At 44.4% G+C, this 17264-nt stretch overlaps 1 protein-coding gene and 1 pseudogene across 2 annotated transcripts; one reads left to right on the top strand and one right to left on the bottom strand.

Moving 5' to 3' along the window:
* Nucleotides 1-844: 844 nt before the first annotated feature.
* On the bottom strand, nucleotides 845-3181 carry Sowahb (sosondowah ankyrin repeat domain family member B). Of its 2 annotated transcripts, XM_076865339.2 has the most exons (2): nucleotides 2876-3181; nucleotides 845-2824 (listed from the first exon to the last, which is right to left on the bottom strand). In XM_076865339.2, exons 1-2 carry the CDS (start codon nucleotides 3179-3181, stop codon nucleotides 845-847), a joined length of 2286 nt encoding a protein of 761 aa, XP_076721454.1. The 2 variants fall into 2 exon arrangements, with proteins under 2 accessions (XP_076721454.1, XP_076721453.1); XM_076865338.2 differs by having other exon boundaries at nucleotides 845-3181.
* Nucleotides 3182-3600: 419 nt separating this feature from the next.
* LOC143405687 (large ribosomal subunit protein uL15 pseudogene) lies at nucleotides 3601-16366 on the top strand (annotated as a pseudogene).
* The last annotated feature ends 898 nt before the right edge of the window (nucleotides 16367-17264 follow it).

Raw genomic sequence — 17264 nt, forward strand, 5'->3', positions numbered from 1 at the left:
TCTGTGGCACAGGGAGTTTCCCTGAAAGATGGTTTCAGTCACTATGCAAATGAGCCACATGCTTTATACATTTGGAAAGTTCCCTTTGGGTTGATACAAAAAGCAGGGCCTAACTGACATTCATTTCTCTATACGGAGTAGAATCAAGGTTGAAGTTGGACCTTACCCACCTACTTCTCTCATCAGTGAAGAAACCCAAAAGAGGGAAAGCACTCATTGCTCTGTGCATTAGCTATCACAGGTTCAACTGAGAAGATTCAGGCTCAAGGCTGAGGAGTCTCTTAAATCAAATTGTACTCACCAGTAATAATTTTATTACACTGATTTGAATGCCAAGAAAACATATCAAGAAAAAAGAAAGCCATCTGATTTCAAACCTGGTGCTTTCCATGTTCTGCCAAGATTTATTCTCCAAATTAATAGATGCCAGAGAGCTACTAGCCAGAGAGGGGTTTTTCCCCCCTGAGTTTTGGCATTCTTTGAATTGCTTCTTATTTTGTTGGACATCTGTTACCTTTCTAGCCAAGGCCTAGGATTGCTGCTTCAGAAAACAATGTAGCTTACTGTGCCTAAAACTTCCACTGGCAAAGGAAATGGTAGAATACCTCCTGAGTTGTGAGTGCTGGCTTTGCCACTTGGCTAGGCTTCACTGGCCCAAGAACATGAGCCTTCACAAAGCGGAGATGGCTCCTAAGGTGCACTGTGCTGACATGAAACCCAGGGAGGCCATTCCACTTGACCTCTCTCTTTACCAACCCCTCAGCTGCTTTTCTATTCTCCCTGAATTCTCTGAGTACTCAAAGATGAGAGTGTGGTTGCTGCATGTTGGAGAGAGGGGCCCACCTCAGTCACTACACTCTTCTACCCGTGGTGTAGGGAATTTCTCATACTGGTTGGCCAGTTTCCATTTGTTGTGGTGACTTTTGAGTAGTGCAGCTAAGGAAGTCTTTCGGGTGACATTTCTAGATACTTCCCGGCTCTTGGCCTTCCTAGTGGGGGAAGAGCTTTGGACTAAGGGATATACAGAGAAAATGGGCTTGCCCCGAGGAGCTCCCAGCAGCTGCCATATTTCCCCAGAGGTACTACTGGTCAGATATTGCCATGGTTTCTTTCCACTGCTGTCCCGGACATTCACCCGAGAAGACAACTTTTGCACTAGCAGTTTGATGACTCCCTGGTGACCATGAATGGCTGCAAGGTGCAGTGGGGTATACCCACAGCTAGACTTCACATTTACATCAAGCACAATCCCTGTCTTCCGTGCTCCTGAGACCAAGTCCTGAAGGGCCTGAAGGTTGCCATGTTTGGCTATCCAGTGCAAGGCAGTGTATCCAGTCAAGAAGTCTTTGTGCAAAGCCAACTGAGGGTCCTCCCAAAATAGTGTCAACACCTGAATCCAAGAGCCACTGGCAAGCTTCACAATCCATTCATGCTCCCTGGCATCTAGAGGTACCAGTGATGACTTGTGCTCAGAAGTTCTGTGGGGTACCCAGGCGGCAGGCCCATTCCCACTGGAGACCCTAGTGTCTGCCAGTTTCAGGGTCAAAGCTGCATCCACCCTTGGGCTGGGCATTGTTCCTGCCTTGGAAGGTTTCCTGGGGCGTGGTGGGCGACGACTCCTTTTCAGCAAGTCCTCATCAAGGTACTCTTCATCAGAGGAAGACAGTTTGGCCTTCCCTGCCCTAAAGCTCCTTCTGAGAGACCTCCTTAACTTGGGAGCTGGCCAAGGCAAAGGCTCCTGGCAGTGGTGTGGGGGGCCTTTAGCCCCTGTTGGAACTTGCTGAGAGGTATGACCGTTCCCTCTGTTCCTGAGGCCCTGAGGACTCTGAGGGCTGCCTTTCTTTGGAGGTACAGATAGGCCCCCAGCTGGATTCCTGAGCTTTCCCCAAACTGGAGTTCCCAAGGCAACTTGTAACCCCTCTTCAGAACCCCCAGGGGACTCTTTGGGCCCACTGCTGCTCTCCTCACTGCCATGGCTCTCCTGGTCCACAAAGTCATCCAGATCTTGGAGGGATAACTGACAACGAATGCTACGGAAGACAGCCTGTGGAGGATTCCCTGGCCACGAACCTGAGGACTCTTCAGGAACCACAGGAAAGAGAGGATGAGAGAAATGAGGGAGCTCTGACAGCGGTGATTTAGTCTCTAAGTTTGGCTCCAAGGGTATCCTGAGAAAGTTGTCCGGCAGCACTGACCAGGCCCGAATGGGACCCTGGTCCCGGGTCTGGGGCATCTGAGGGTGTCTGGCTACCCATTCTCGAGTGCGCTGCTGCTGCAGTTGCAGAGTGGAATGGTGCAGGGAACCTGAGGTCAACAGCTCTGGTCGGTCTCCTGGAGGGGTGGGGCGGGGCAGGAGAACTGCAGGAGATACCCTGCACTCAGCAGCTTCGGTGATGGCGGAAGGCGAGCGGGGCGTTGCAGGTACCCGCGTGGGCTCAGCCCGCGCGCCTTCTGGCAGCTGCCTTGGAGCCCCGCAGTCATCCTGAGCAGGCTGAGCTCGCGCGGGCTTCTCCTTGGCAGTGGCAGCAGGGTCCGGGAGTGCTCCGAGTGGCGGCACTTCCGGGAGCTCCCCCAGGCTGTTCTGGAGACATTCCCAGCAGCAGCGGCCCTGCGTCTCCGCCGCCGCGCACCTGGCTGCAGCTGCCGCCGTAGCCACCGGCACCGGAGCCCTTCGGCCGGCGCTGAGCCTCTGGCCGCCGTCTTCCCTGGTCGCTTCCCGGGTTCTGCTGGCCGGGAGTCCATTGCAACCTGCGACCTCGGCTAGGGCTGCGGTACCTGCTGGCTCCTCCTCTGGCTCCTGGTCGCGCCGCCGCCGCCGCCGAGACTGCGGTGGCTGAGGCTCCCCGTGGCGTGCGCTCGGCGGGGAGCTGGGCGCAGTTCCCCTTGCAGGGGCAGCGGCAGCAGGCGGCTCGCGGGGTCGCTGCAGCCCCTCCTCCCCCAAAAGGTCCCTATACCTCCTCTTGAGCACGACGTACTTGGTGCCGTCGGGGTCCTGGCGCACTGCGGCGACCGAGTTGACGAAGCCTTTGAAGAGCTCGCGGCGTTGCTGATGCTGGCTGGGGGACGCGTCGGGGTCTCGGAGAAAGCTCTTGAAGTGGCTCAGCAGGGCGGCGTTGGTCACTCGGCCCCCAGCCTGGCACAGAAAGTCCAGAAGTGCCTCCTGGCTCAGCTCTAGGGCCATCGCTGCCTTGCCCCTTGCCCACGAGGAGTCTGCGTCTTGCCCTCCCAGTGGTCTTCCCTTCCAGCAGAAACCCTGGCCGCGAGAGTGTCACCTGCGCCCTGGGCGGCACCACTCGCCTCCATCAGCCGCTGAGGCCGGCGCTGCCCGCAGCCAACGAGCGCGCCAGGAGGGCCGAGGGTCCTCAGGGGGCAGCCCCCAGGCTGAGCCCCGGCGCGCAGCCCGGATGGGAGAGGGCGGCTCCTCCGCGGCCCCAGCGCGGCGCGGGCCTCTAGCTGCGAGTCCCCGCACCGAAAGTTCCCGGGATAGGTCGGAGTCGGTTTCACCTGCCCTGGAGACGCCTCCTCCCTGGCTCTGGGGGAAGGGCCCGGCCCGCCTCCTCCTGTCCCTCCGCCCTCTGAGGTCTCCCCCACCCATCCCGGATGAGTCAGGCTGGTCCGAGGCGCGGAGAGCACCGGTAGGTGAGGTCGGGAGTGAACCTCGGCGGGCAGCGAACCTCTCGGCAGGACGCGCGGTCACTCCTGGCCCGGGAAGTGGAAAGCAGGTAGGCGACCGGCCGCTCCTGTGAGTCCTCGCCTGGCAGGAAACAAAAGCAATACAAGGTCTGTTCCTGCCCTCTCCATGCGCAGTCCAAGTTATGACCCAAGTCGATGGGGGCGGGGAGTTGTCAAATTAACAGGCAGTCTGCGATTTCTCCAGAAGGTGCCTTTCCGTATTACCAATGTCAGGGAATAATTTCAGATTCCCCGGGGTGGGGGGGTGCAGTACTGAAATCCAGGGAACTTACGTTGCGTCCAAACCAAATCTTTCTTGATATGGAGATTCAGATGTGGCTGCTCCTTGGGCTAAGGCTTTATGGTGTCCAAATACACCAACCAGTGTCTGTACTGAAAAAGAAATGACTGAAAATTACAGGCTAATATTAGTATCTGCCTTTCTTTTTCCTACATAATTTTCTCACCTTAAGATGCAAGGAAAACACACACACACACACACACACACACACACACACAAAACTGTTGAATTATTTATTGTCTTGGGAGCCCAAATCAATAGGAATTGTGTCTCAGCCAGTTCCTTAGGATTATTTTGTTTATATTTAGTCTAAAATGTGTGAACAGAAGAGATACACATTGTGTTTAGGTTGGTTTAACTGGTGAAGTCTTTGCTTTTGTAATGTAAGTTTCCCTCCATGCTCAAAATGCTGAAAATACAGCAGACTAGGCTGATTTGACCCCACTGTTCCTAATGTTAGATAGAATGAAGGCTTGACTCTAATTCTCCATTGAAGGACTATGAACTGAACCAATTCAAGACCATTTGTAAAGGACAGCGGACTTTTGTCATTATCCTCTTCAAGATGGTAGAATTACAGCACTCTCCCCCACCCCCAACAGCTGTTACCTTTTCTCTGTCCACGTGTTGATCTGTTTAGTCTTTGAGATACTGTGTGCCTCTCCCTGTTCTTTATCAGCCCTGTTCACAAGCCCACTGAGCTTTTCAATGTTTAATCAACATATTTACCTAATTTCACTCCAAGCCCTCTCGTTCTTTAGGTCAGCCTTCCTATTTCTTTTCAATACAAGACAGTCTTATTTACCTTTCAGCCCCAGCTGCCACAGCACATGTCTATTTCTTAGAATCCTCTCATAACTGCTGCATTTCTCATTATAAATTCTCCTCTCCTGTCATTTGACACTCTTCTCTCTTGTACTCCTCTGGTTTTTCCACTTTTCTTCCTTTTCCTTCTGTTTTGCATGAGCCCCAGTTGTTTTTGCCAAGATAAAGTATTGAAAGTATGCTGGCCCTACAATAGTCAAGATATTTTAGCATGGACCAATCTTAGTAACTGCCATATAGGCCACATTAGCTGAGCTTTATTTAAACTCTCCAACACTACCCCTGGTACTTTTCCATGAATGATTTGGAATCTCTGGCTTTAAATTATCTAGGTCAGAAAGAAGAAATGGAAATATTTATTTATTTATTGAAGTACTAGGGATTGAACCAGAGTCTGACAACATGCTAGAAAAGTATTCTACTACTGAGCTACATCCCAACTCTCATTTTTGTCTATTTTTGGTATTTTCTAGAATTTAAATCCAATAGTGGGTTGAGGGGGGAAATTGTTTCCACAGATATCTCCACATAACATCAAGCCTTTAGGATAGTTATTAAAATAAATGTTTGTATTAAACTTCAGCTTTCTTTTGTATTTATTTCCTAGTGTTGAGTCTTGGTGGAATTAACAGAGGTATAACCACATGTAGGGCAGGAGGGAATCCAAATGGAAAACACAGGTAGGTATTTTAGAGTGGCCAGGTTTTCTTTTCTTTCTTTCTTTCCTTTTTTTTTTTTTTTTTGTACCCAGGATTGAACTCAGGGGCACTCAACCACTGAGCCACATCCCCAGCCCTATTTTGTATTTTAGACAGGGTCTCATTGAGTTGCTTAACACCTAGATTTTGCTGAAGCTGGCTTTGAACTCTCTGGGATTACAGGCACATGCCATAGCACCCAGCTTCTTCATAGGTACTCTTCAAAACATCAAAATAAAAGACTTGCTGCAAAGTCATAGAGAGAATGAGGCTTGGATTTGAAGCACTTAAAAAAAAATTAGAGGAAATGGGGGGTCATCAAAGATGTGATTGTTGAAATCAGGGTGGAATTACTTGTGGATAGAAGGTCTGCAGAAGTAGAAAATAGGGAACAGAAATTAAATTGTCCAATTGCTTCAGATTTCTGGGCACCCTGGTGGTTATTGCAGAGCATTGCTGTATTTAACCAAATCCAGACCTCTCCTCCTCTTTATCTCTCTTGTTCCAGGATAAGGGGATTCTAATTAAGAATGTTCTGTACCTTATAGCAGGAAGTTTTTTCCTGCTTCCCTCATATCTAGTTCATTATTTCCAAAAATATTTATGGAACAACTATTTTGTGCCCACACTGCTGGAAATGGCTATAAAGAAGAAAGTGAGCTTGAGAACTCTCTTTTACATTGGGAGCAACAGACAAGATAAATGTCATGAACCTGACCACTAATACTTTCTCTTGGCAAGTGATTTAACAAAGGCATACACCATGTTTGGAAGTTGAAGGGAAGTGTTAAAGGAAGAACTGAGGCTCAGCTTGGCAGATCAGGACAATTTTTCAATAAGAGGCATCTTTGAGTAAAGATGAGAAAAACCTTTATAGTAGAAGACACATTGGTGCAAAGGCAAAGAGATCTGACTTGGCTTAGCTTAGCTGTTTGGGGGAACTAACTGAAAAGAGACCTGCTTGGCCTGCTTAGCCTTAAGAAAGAGAATGTATGATGTTCAGGAAACTGTAAAAGTAAGGCGGCAGTCAGAATGAAAGTTTTAGGGGAAGGAAAACAGAGCCTTTGAAGAATTTTCCAGAGGGTAGCAAGCTGACCAGATTTGTTTTTTAGAATGGCCTCCTGGAGGTAAATGTTGGTTTGAAATCATGAACAATATTAATGAGTAAAAAGAACACATTGCAGAGCATTGCTGTATTTAACCAAATCCAAGACAGTATTGATTGCTTGACACATTTTGATTTTAGAGATATTCAAATGAAAAAAGTACTTCTTAAAATAAAATTACAGCATGTTTAATAAGATTCTATTTTTATTATTTTTACTTTTTATAATAATGGGGATTGAACACAGGGGTACTCTACCACTGAGCTACATCCCCAGTCCTTTTTATTTATTTATTTATTTTCTTAATTTTGATACAGGATCTCCCTAAATTGCCCAGGCTGGCCGCAAATGTGCAATCCTGTCTCAGCCTCCTGAGTTACTATGATTTGAGGCATGTGCCATCATGCTGCCAAGACTGTTTTAGAAAAAGAAATGTGTATTTGGGGATTAGATTTGAGGACTGCCTAAGGCGCGACTTTAACTTTTTAAAAATAGTCTTATAAACTATTTGAATATTTTACAATGAGAATATATTATTTTTTCATTTGAAAAGGCAGTCAAGAACCAAGCACACACTTGTAATTCCAGGTACTTGGGAGGTGGAGGCAAGAAATTTGCAGGTTTAAGTCCAGCCTCGGTAACTTAGACCCTTTCTCAAAATAAAATTAAAAGGGTTGGAGAGAGAGCTTAGTAATAGAGCACCCCTGGGCTCAACTCCTAGTATCAAAAAAGACAAAACAACAACAACAACAACAAAACCCTGACATTCAAGCAAAAATGACATGAATGAACAAGAACAAAAAAAGGAAGAACATCAGATCTTTAGGCTGGAGGAGGGAGGGGAGGGAGGTGAAGTTGCCAGCAGGGAGAATAATCTAGAAGTTACTTAGATGACCCAGAAAAGGGATAAACAGGGTTGAGTTCAGCAGTGGCCGAGAGAGGGAAGTGAATAGATGTATTTGAGAGATATTTACTAGGTGAATTCAATAGCATTTGGAGTCAGAGGATCCTACCTATAGGATGATGATCCTGCTTGGCTTATTCCCATGCACCCAGGCTGAGTAGCTGAGTGGATGCCTATTAGCATCTATCTACCTGGATAGAAAATGTAGGAGGAGTAGTTCTTGGAAACAGGATGATAATTTCAGTTAGGGGTATATTAGGTTTGAGGTCATAAAAATAAAAACATCTAAAAGTCAGTTGGCAATGTAATTTTTGGGCACCAAAGGATGTATGACTTTATCATGTATAAATGATTATTTAAACCACAGGTGAGGATAAAATTACTTATAACAATACATGTATATATGTGTATATATTTTCATATTTATATGTCTGTATATATGTATTTATATATGTAAATATCTATGTATATGTACACACACACACACATATGTATATATACATACACACAGTGGGCAGGGAAGGTAGACGCTGAATCCACATTTGCCAAAGAGAAAGAGGAACTGAGACCTGTCAAGGAGACTTGGAAGGTGCAGCTAGAGGGAGAGAGAAGCACCATATCACAGAAGCACAGGAGCAGAAAGAGGAACAGCTTTCTGGAGATGCTGCCAGGGGAGATAAGAAGTGAAATAGGACCAGAGCCTGTCAGGTCACTGGGCTGATCTGGAACAGTTTCAGAACAGTGGTGGGGAAGAGCCCAGATCGCAGAGGGGCGAGGGCTAGGAGGAGTAGAGTGGGGTACTGAACCATCAATGGAAGGAGAAAAGACAAATCTAGACGAGGAGAGTATCAAATCATATGAGATTTTTTTCCTTTTAAAACAGTTGCCATCGTGTCTGTGTGCTAAGGGGAAAGAGCCAGGAAAGGATAAGGTGAAGGCCTAGGGGACAGAGTAAATAAGTGATGAAATAAGGGTTGGAGATGGGGCTGGAGTCCAGAGTTCATGGAGAGGGATTCCCTGGGGCAGAACAGGAGAGAGTCACTTTCCTTCACTAAGAACCGAGAGAAGAAAAGTAGATATTGAATTAATTATGGCAGGTTAAACTACTATAACCAATAAAACCTACCTTGTATTGATGCAAACACAAACTTTGTATCTCACGTCATAGTAAAGGCAGTTTTTACAGTCAGGTAGTCAGTTTTTCCATGCAGTTATTTAAACACTAAGGCTGATGGCAGTTCCATTATCTTCAACACCTGATTTCCATATCATTGAACAGTTTGCCAGAAAAAGAGATCCTGTGGATATGCCTGTGGGACATTTACATTGGCCAGGCATAGGAGTGGTATATAACATGAATGCTCAAATTCTATTGGTAAAAAATGTAGTCACATGAGAACACTGAATTACAAGGGAGATTGAGAAACATGTTGGAGCTGCATGTCCAGAAAGAAGGAAGAATAGATCCTGGTGACAACCACGAGTCTCCTCACAGCTGTGGATGCACATCTTTGCATTTACACATGGAGGGAAGAAATCGGAAAGATTTTATACATAAAAACCTCCATTTCCTCTCTGATAGAGAAGAGGCAGCTATTTGCTGAGTATGAGTACTCAGGAGAGATAAAGAAGCCTCAATAAGGTTTGTCTGTCATTTGTGGGTTTGGGGAGAGGCATATAGGATTGCCGTTTGGGCAAGGGAGCCCATTTACCTTAGAAGTTCATAGTGCCACCAGACTAAATCACTATGCAATTTTCTCCATTAGGGCACAGTATTCTGGGGGTAGGTAGTTAGAAATGGGAAGGCAGGCACTGGACTGTACTAGGGATGAGGGTTGGCAGGTGGGGTCTTGAAAATATATGTGGAGGAAGGCAAGGGTATGGATGACTAGTGAAGGAAGTCTCAGAAGGGGCCTAAGATATCGGAAGTCAAGGTTTGAGGGTGTCTTGGTGGAGATGAAAAGCAAGTGCAATGGGAATAAGTGAATATGAAAACTAGAAGGTTGGGATATTGTGAGCAGAACATCAAATATCCTTAAGTCATGGGGCTTAATGCTTCAGGAGTAGAAGAGTTAGGGGTGATGATAAGGTTCAGAGTGTGACAATGTGAATGAAACATGGTAGACACTGGAGATGACAGAATTGTGGAACAGAGAGGGGTGTTGAATGATGAGTCTTGGTAGGGATACTGAAGTCGTTGATGATGGAGAGGATGTCTGGAGTCCTCTATGTAAGTTCTTAGTATTGTGGCCTGAGTGATACAGATGGCATTCTGCCAGGAGTTCTTGCTCTCATCCACGATAAACTCAGCAAATCATGTAATACTGCAGCCACTTAGGCACATGTGTCACACCCCAGACCACTTACCTTCTTTTTGTTTAATATCTTTATTTTATTTATTTATTTTTATGTGGTGCTGAGGATCGAACCCAGTGCCTCACACATGCTAGGCGAGTGTTCTACCACTGAGCTACAACCCCAGGCCCCCAGACCACTCCTCTCGACTGGATCTTCATGGTAAGTATGGGCACTGTGTGCAACAGATTATCATTACTGTTATAGCCTGTTCGTGTTCCTCCTAAAATTGCTATGTTGAAATCCTAACCCCCAAAGTGATGATATCAGGAGGTGAAGTCTTTTGGTGGTGGTTATGGTTTGGATCTTTAATGTCCCTCAGAGGCCATAGTTGAAGACTTGGTCACTAGCATGTGGTACTATTGGAAGGTGGTGGAACTTGTAAAAGGTTGGGCCTAATGGAAGGGAGTTTACTAATTCATTAGCATGCCCTTGAAAGGGATGTTAAGACCCCTCCCTCACCTCCTGCTTCCTGCTTACCCATTAGGTAAGCAGCTTTTCTTTTCCACACAAAGACATTTCAGCCTCATCACAGGTTCACAAGCAATGAAACTGTGACCTAAAACCTCTGAAACCATGAGCCAAAAATAAATCATTCTTCTTTAAGCCATTCTTCTCAGATATTTTGTCACAGTGACAGAAAGCTGACTAACACAATGATTAGGTCGTGAGGTGAAGTCCTCCTTAATGGGACTAATGCCCTTATAAAAGAGAACCCAGAGAATTTCCTTTCTGCCATGTGAGGACACGGCGAGAAGACAGCCATCTGGAACCTGGAAGTGAGCCTTTGCCAGACACTAAATCTGCCAACGTCTTCATCTTGGAATTCCCAGCCTCTAGAACTGTGAAAAATAAATTGTTGTCTAAGCCGCTGAGTCTATGATATTAAAGCACCCTGAGTGGATTAAGTCAATTACCTTGTGAAAAATAGCTCTCCTTGCTATATTTCTTGCAAAATATGTTCTTTATTTTCACTTTTTTTTTTTTTTTTGTCCAGGCTAGTCAAACTCATTGGCCCCCAGCTTTTATAATGTCCAAACCCCTTCTGTGGATGGTTTCTCCACCCAAGAAGGTAGATGAAGTGTTAATTATCAAGATAGGTGGGTTGATCCCCAGGTAAAACCAATCCCCAGGTAAAGTGAAATGTGGGAAGTCTGGAGAGAAAACCTAAGCTGAGGGCACTGTCTAGGCATTCTGGCCAAGCAAAGGAAGAGCATTTTCCCTTGGGCTAAGAGCTGTAGTTGAGCAGTCTAACTTACATATTAGATAGCTTCATGGCATAGGGCTCCCTGCATTTATTTTCCTTCTCCTTTTCCTGAACCTTTATTTATTTATTCAGAGCCTACTGGGTGTACACATTATTGAGAGTCTGGGAACCCAGTAGCAAACCAGACAGATAAAAATGTTTGCTCTCAGAAAACTTAGATTCCAATGGAAAATAGACAGCAAATATACATAAAAATAAATAAGAAAATGTCACTATCAATAAGTGCTCAGGTACAAAAGCCAGCTGAGGTGATAGAGTGACTCTAGCAAGGACGAACAGGAAGGCTTCTCAAAGATGACGGTAACAGACAGGGGCCACAGTGAGATGAATGGAGGAGAAGGGAGCAGGATGGGACGAGAATTCCCATAGAGGAAATGGCTAGTGTCATGTCAGAAACGAGCTGAGGAACATTTTTGTCATTTTTGTCTATTTTTGGTATTTTCTAGAATTTAAATCCAATAGTGGGTTGAGGGGGGAAATTGTTTCCACAGATATCTCCACATAACATCAAGCCTTTAGGATAGTTATTAAAATAAATGTTTGTGTTAAACTTCATGCCCTTTCTGAACACGGCTGTTTTCCTTTCTGCTTCTCCAATATGTTGGTATATATCCAGGGACACTTGACAGGATGCCAAGGACCTGCTGCTTGGGCCTTAGAGCCACAAGAATCCTAAGCCAAATAAACCTATTTTTTAAATAAAGTATCTATCCCCATGCATTTTGTTATAGCAGCACAAAAATAGACTAAGACAGTAAGCAATTAGACATATAAGACTGGAGCTTATAGGTAAGGTCAAATTAGAGATAGAACTTTGTAACTCTCAAGCATTGAGATGGTGTTTTAAAGCTATGGAATTAGATGAATTTATCCATGGAAGGAATCTAGAAAGAGAAGAAAAAAGTCCCATGTCTTGCCCCAATGCTAGTAGTCCAACCTTTAGCACTATCTTTCTTAACCATTCTATGACCCTTATAATAAGCAGAATTATAAAATTCATGTTATGTCTCTCTAAGGCCAGTACTGTTTGTGGTTACAGAAGACATTATTAACATGAAAGACTCTAGGAATAAGGTTAATTTCAGGGTCTGAAATACAGTTTGTGTACTTCTCTCCCTGTGGAAAACCTCGTTCCATTGCCAAATCTAGAAGGTATGGCTTAAATTTTTTTTTCTTTAACATGGCAGTGTGTTTTCTATGTATATTCTGTTTACACATGGGAAAACCAAGTTTCAGAATTTAGTGTTGTCTTAATCTATTCAGGCTGCTATTAAAAAATACCATAAATGGGGCAGCTTTTTAATGAGAGAGGTTATTTTTTACAATTCTGGAGACTGTGAATTCTAAAACCAAAGCCCCAGCAGATTCAGTGTCTGATGAGGGTCTGCTGTCTGGTACATAGATGGCGCATTCTAGTTGTGTCTTCATTTGGTGGAAGTGGAAACTCTGGTCTCTTCAGCCTCTTATAAGTGCACTAAGCCCTTTCATGAGGGCTCCACCCTCATGACCTAATCACCCCTTTCAAAGGCCACACCTCCTAATACCATCACTTTAGGGATGAGTTTGCAACATATGAATTTTGGAAGGAGGTGATAAACATTCAGCATAGCAAATGTCTTGTAGAAATTGCACTTGTATTTGAGTAGAATTCAGGTTAGCATTTTGCATTAGAATCATCTTTCCTCACCTCTCTAGTATTTGACTCAGTTGATCATTTTCACCCTTCAAAATCCTTGTCTTGTCTTCTACGCCATAACTCTTTTCCGGTTCTTCTCCTACCTCCCTGGCTTAGCTCTGAGTCTCCCTTGGTAGCTCTTTTTTTTTTTTTTTTTTTTTCCATTTCTTCTTTCTACATTCTCTCTACTCATTCCCTAGATTCTACCTAAATAATTTTGTCTATTTCCCCAGATTCAATTATCACCTATATTCTGTTTTGGTGTGGGTGGGGGGTGGATTGGGGGGAGCGCTGAGGATAAAACCCAGGGCTTCACACATGCTAGGCAAGTGCTCTACCACTGAGCTAAGCCCTGAGCCCACCACCACTTGTATTCTTATGATTCCCAAATCTATTTGTGTAGCACACCTAACAGAACACTGACTTTTAAGTAATTAGTCTCATGTTAGCTCTTTCCCTATCTCTTTAAATTTGAAATCTTTCTGGAGCTGAGTATATTGGCACATGCCTGTAATTCCAGCTACTTGGGAGACTGAGGCAGGAGCATTGCAAGTTCAAGGCCAGCCTGGGCAACTCAGTGAGATCCTACGTCGAAATAAAGTTTTGAAAAGAGATGGGGTTGCAGCTCAGTAGTAAAATGCTTGCCTCGTATGTGTCAGGCCCTGGGTTCAATCCCCAGGAATGCAAAATAAATTAAGAAATAAATAATAAAACCTCTGGGCCTCAATTTCTCCATTTGTACAATCAGGGAATTAGACTAGATGATTCTGCTGTTCCTTCCAGTGCTCAAATTCTGATTCTAAACTTCATTTAATTCTAGTTATATTAATAATAATGACATTTATTGCACACTCTATGACCAGGCATTGAATCAAGGGCTTTAACCATATTAATAAAATTAATTCTCCTAACAATATCCTATGAGGTGGGGTTGTTATTATCTTCATTTTATAGTTGAGGAAACCAATATCCAGAAAATGGAATTCCCTACTATTGGATAACCAGTCAGTGGGGAGCCAGGATTCAACCCTGACAGTTCTAGTCCAGTGGTCACATCAGTTATTCCCTGAGTAGTTCTTACTATTTGCCTTCAAGGCCCCTGATCTGTGTTCTCCCTTCTCACCTCAGCCCATTTCCCTTCTGCCTCCTCTGGGTCCTGACACCTTCTGTTACATATCTCCCTTGTATCTGCATCTTCTTCTCTTCCTACACGTACTAAATGTTTTCCTACTTAACACAAAACAAAAAAGAGCACCTTGCTTTGACGTGCCCCTGCTTGGTCAGTGCCTCAGCTCTGCTCATCACTCTGTGCCCATGTCCATTGGTGTCCTCCTCCCAGAGGCCTTTCCTGGCCACCTTGGAAAAATGGGCTTCTTACCTCCAGGTACTTCCATTCAGGAAAGGTTAAATTTGGGTTGTTTATTAGGCATTAAAAAGAGATGGTATTATGGCTTGGATTTCAGGTGTCCTCCCAAAGCTCTTATTAAGGCAGGGATATTCAAAGGTGAAGTGATTAGATGATGAAATTTGTAACCTGATCAGTCCATTTAGTTTGAGTGGACTGCCTCGGTGGTAACTGTGGACAGATGGGGCATGGCTGGAGGAGGCCAGTCTTAGGGAGCATTCTTCCTGAGGCCCTTTCTCCACTTTCTTTCTCTGCTTCCTGACCCTGCCATGAGCTGAGCAGCTTTCCTCAGCTGGGCCATGATATTCTGCCTCACCTCAGGCCCAGATCTATGCAATCAGCTGACCATGAACTGAACCTGTGAAATCAGGAGCTAGAACAAACGTTTCCTTCTCTAAGTGGCTCTTAACAAGTATATTGGTTACACTGATGCAAAGCCGACTAAAACCCAAGGCAAGTGGGGAATCTGTGCCATTCCTCATCCAGATCATGGGCCCCCTGAGACCAGGACCATGTCCTGTTGTCCATTAGCAAAGAATTGGTTGTGGAGATTGACTTGGAGTAACAAGGTGTATTAGTATCCTGTGCTGCTGTAATGCATTTCCACAGCCTGTGTGCCTTAAAGTAACAGGGATTAATTCTATCACAGGACAGAAGGTGAAAGCCTTTCCCCCTGGGGACACTCTAGGAGGGAACCCTTCTTTTTCTCTTCTAGCTTCTGCATTTAAAAAAAAAAAGAGAGAGAGAGAGAATTTTTTTTAACATCAGAAATTTATTAGATGCTCAAAACATTACATTGATCTTGACATATCATATATCATACATTTGATTCAAATGGGGTATGAATTCTTATTATTCCCATGTGTACAGATTGCAGGATCACATGGTTATACTTCCACGTTTATACATACTGCCATACTAGTGTCTGTTGTATTCTGCTGCCCTTCCTATCCCCTTCCTCTCTCCCCTCCCCTCACCTCTCTCTACCCCATCTACTGGGACTCATTTCTCTAGAGAGAGAGAATTTTTTAATAGATTTTTTTTAGTTTTTGGTGGACACATCATCTTTATTTTTATGTGGTGCTGAGGATCGAACCCAGCGCCCTGCGCATGCCAGGCAAGCGCGCTATCGCTTGAGCCACATCCCCAGCCCATAGCTTCTGCATTCTTTAGCGTCCTTAATTTGTAGCCAAGGCACTTCAATCTCAGCTCCCGCTACGCTTTTTCAAACTTTCTCTTCTGTGTGTCCAACTTCTTCTACCTCTTAGGAGGACACTTATCATTGGATTTATGGCCCAGTCAGATAACCCAGGATGGTCTAGTCATATCTGTAAACCTTTACCTCATCACAAATAAGGAAACATTGATGGGTACCAGGAATTTTGGACATTGACATAGCTTTTTTTGCGGGGTGGGGGGGCATCATTTAACTGACTAAATAAGGGAACGGGCCGAAGCTCAGGAAGGTCTTTCTCCAACCTCTCACCTTCTCCCTTTATTCAAGCTAACTTAAAATTTCCTTCAGGATTCTATTCAGCTGTCACTGAACCAAGGAAATCATCCTTGACCCACATCCTCTGCCCCAGTACATGTAAATCAGTGGTTATCACATACTCAATACTGTTTTATGGGCTTCCTGTGTATGAACTCACCTCTTGCTACAACCCTGTGAGAGAGTTCCTATTACTACCCTTATTTTACTGAATCCTCATGTTTTCTCCACCTTCCAGACTGAGGAAGACCCAGAAACTTCGGGGACACATGAGCCATGGCCATGGCCGCGTCGGCAAGCACCGGAAGCACCCAGGAGGCCGGGGTAATGCTGGTGGCATGCATCACCACAGGATTAACTTCGACAAATATCACCTTTGGGAAAGTTGGTATGAGGCATTACCACTTAAAGAGGAACGAGAGTTTCTGCCCAACTGTCAACCTTGATAAATTGTGGACATTGGTCAGTGAACAGACACAAGTAAATGCTGCCAAAAACAAAACGGGAGCTGCTCCCATAATTGATGTGTTCCCATCAGGTTACTACAAAGTTTTGGGAAAGGGAAAGCTCCCAAAGCAGCCTGTCATCGTGAAGGTAAAATTCTTCAGGAGAAGAGCTGAGGAGAGGATTAAGGGTGGTGGGGGTGCCTGTGTTCTGGTGGCTTAAAGCCACCAAGAGCACTGGAGGTTTATTAAATGCTAACAACAACAACAACAAAAAAAGACATTTGGATTTTTAGATCTCAGGGGCCAACATAATTTTAGCACTGAGAAATGATAGCCTGGACCTCCATCTTTCAAACGTATCTTCTCCTTAGTCAATAAAAGTCTTCTACCGGAAAATGCTCTGTGGAACATTTACCTTCAGTATATACTGTAATTGCATTGTTATTTGTATGTCTGTTGAGCAGATTTAAAGATTATATTACCTAGCTGGGCACCATTTCTCAGCCTGTAATCCCTGCAACTCAGTAGGCTGAGGCATGAGGATCACTAGTTCAAAGCCAGTCTCAGAAATTTAGCAAGGCCCTAAACAACTTATCAAAACCCTGTTTCAAAATGAATTTTTAAAAAATTAAAAACAGATGGGGATGTTGTTACTCAGTGGTTAAGCACCCTTGGATTAGATCCCTAGCACCAAAAAAAAAAAAAAAAAAAAGAATTACATTATCTAATTTTAACTAAATTAATCTTCACCAAGAAGGTTTCAAATAAAATAATTTTTTTTTGGAACTGAGGATAGAACCCAGGGCTTTGTGAATGCAAGACAAACACTTTGCCACTTAGCTACATCCCAGTCCTCAAATAAAATAATTCTCAAAAAGAAATAATGAACTTCAAGCCCTAGGGAAAAATACTGCAAGTGCAAGGGATTTAGTAGGGGTCTTCAGTTATATTAGGCTTGAAACAATGACCATCTAACCACCTCTGCCAAGAATTGGCCCACAAACTTAAAATTATGACAAATAGAAATTTGTATTCTCCACTTTAATGATGAGCTCCTCCTTAAATGTATACTGGAGCTTTTGATTTTAACTGATGGTCGTGTAAGAGGTCATCATGAA

The sequence above is a fragment of the Callospermophilus lateralis genome, chromosome 8 (assembly GCF_048772815.1).
Source record: "Callospermophilus lateralis isolate mCalLat2 chromosome 8, mCalLat2.hap1, whole genome shotgun sequence".
In the NCBI taxonomy this organism is placed as follows: Eukaryota; Metazoa; Chordata; class Mammalia; order Rodentia; family Sciuridae; genus Callospermophilus; species Callospermophilus lateralis.

Coding starts and splice junctions, on each gene's coding strand:
- Sowahb (XM_076865338.2), bottom strand. CDS start 3,181: ATGGCCCTAGAGCTGAGCCAGGAGGCACTTCTGGACTTTCTGTGCCAG.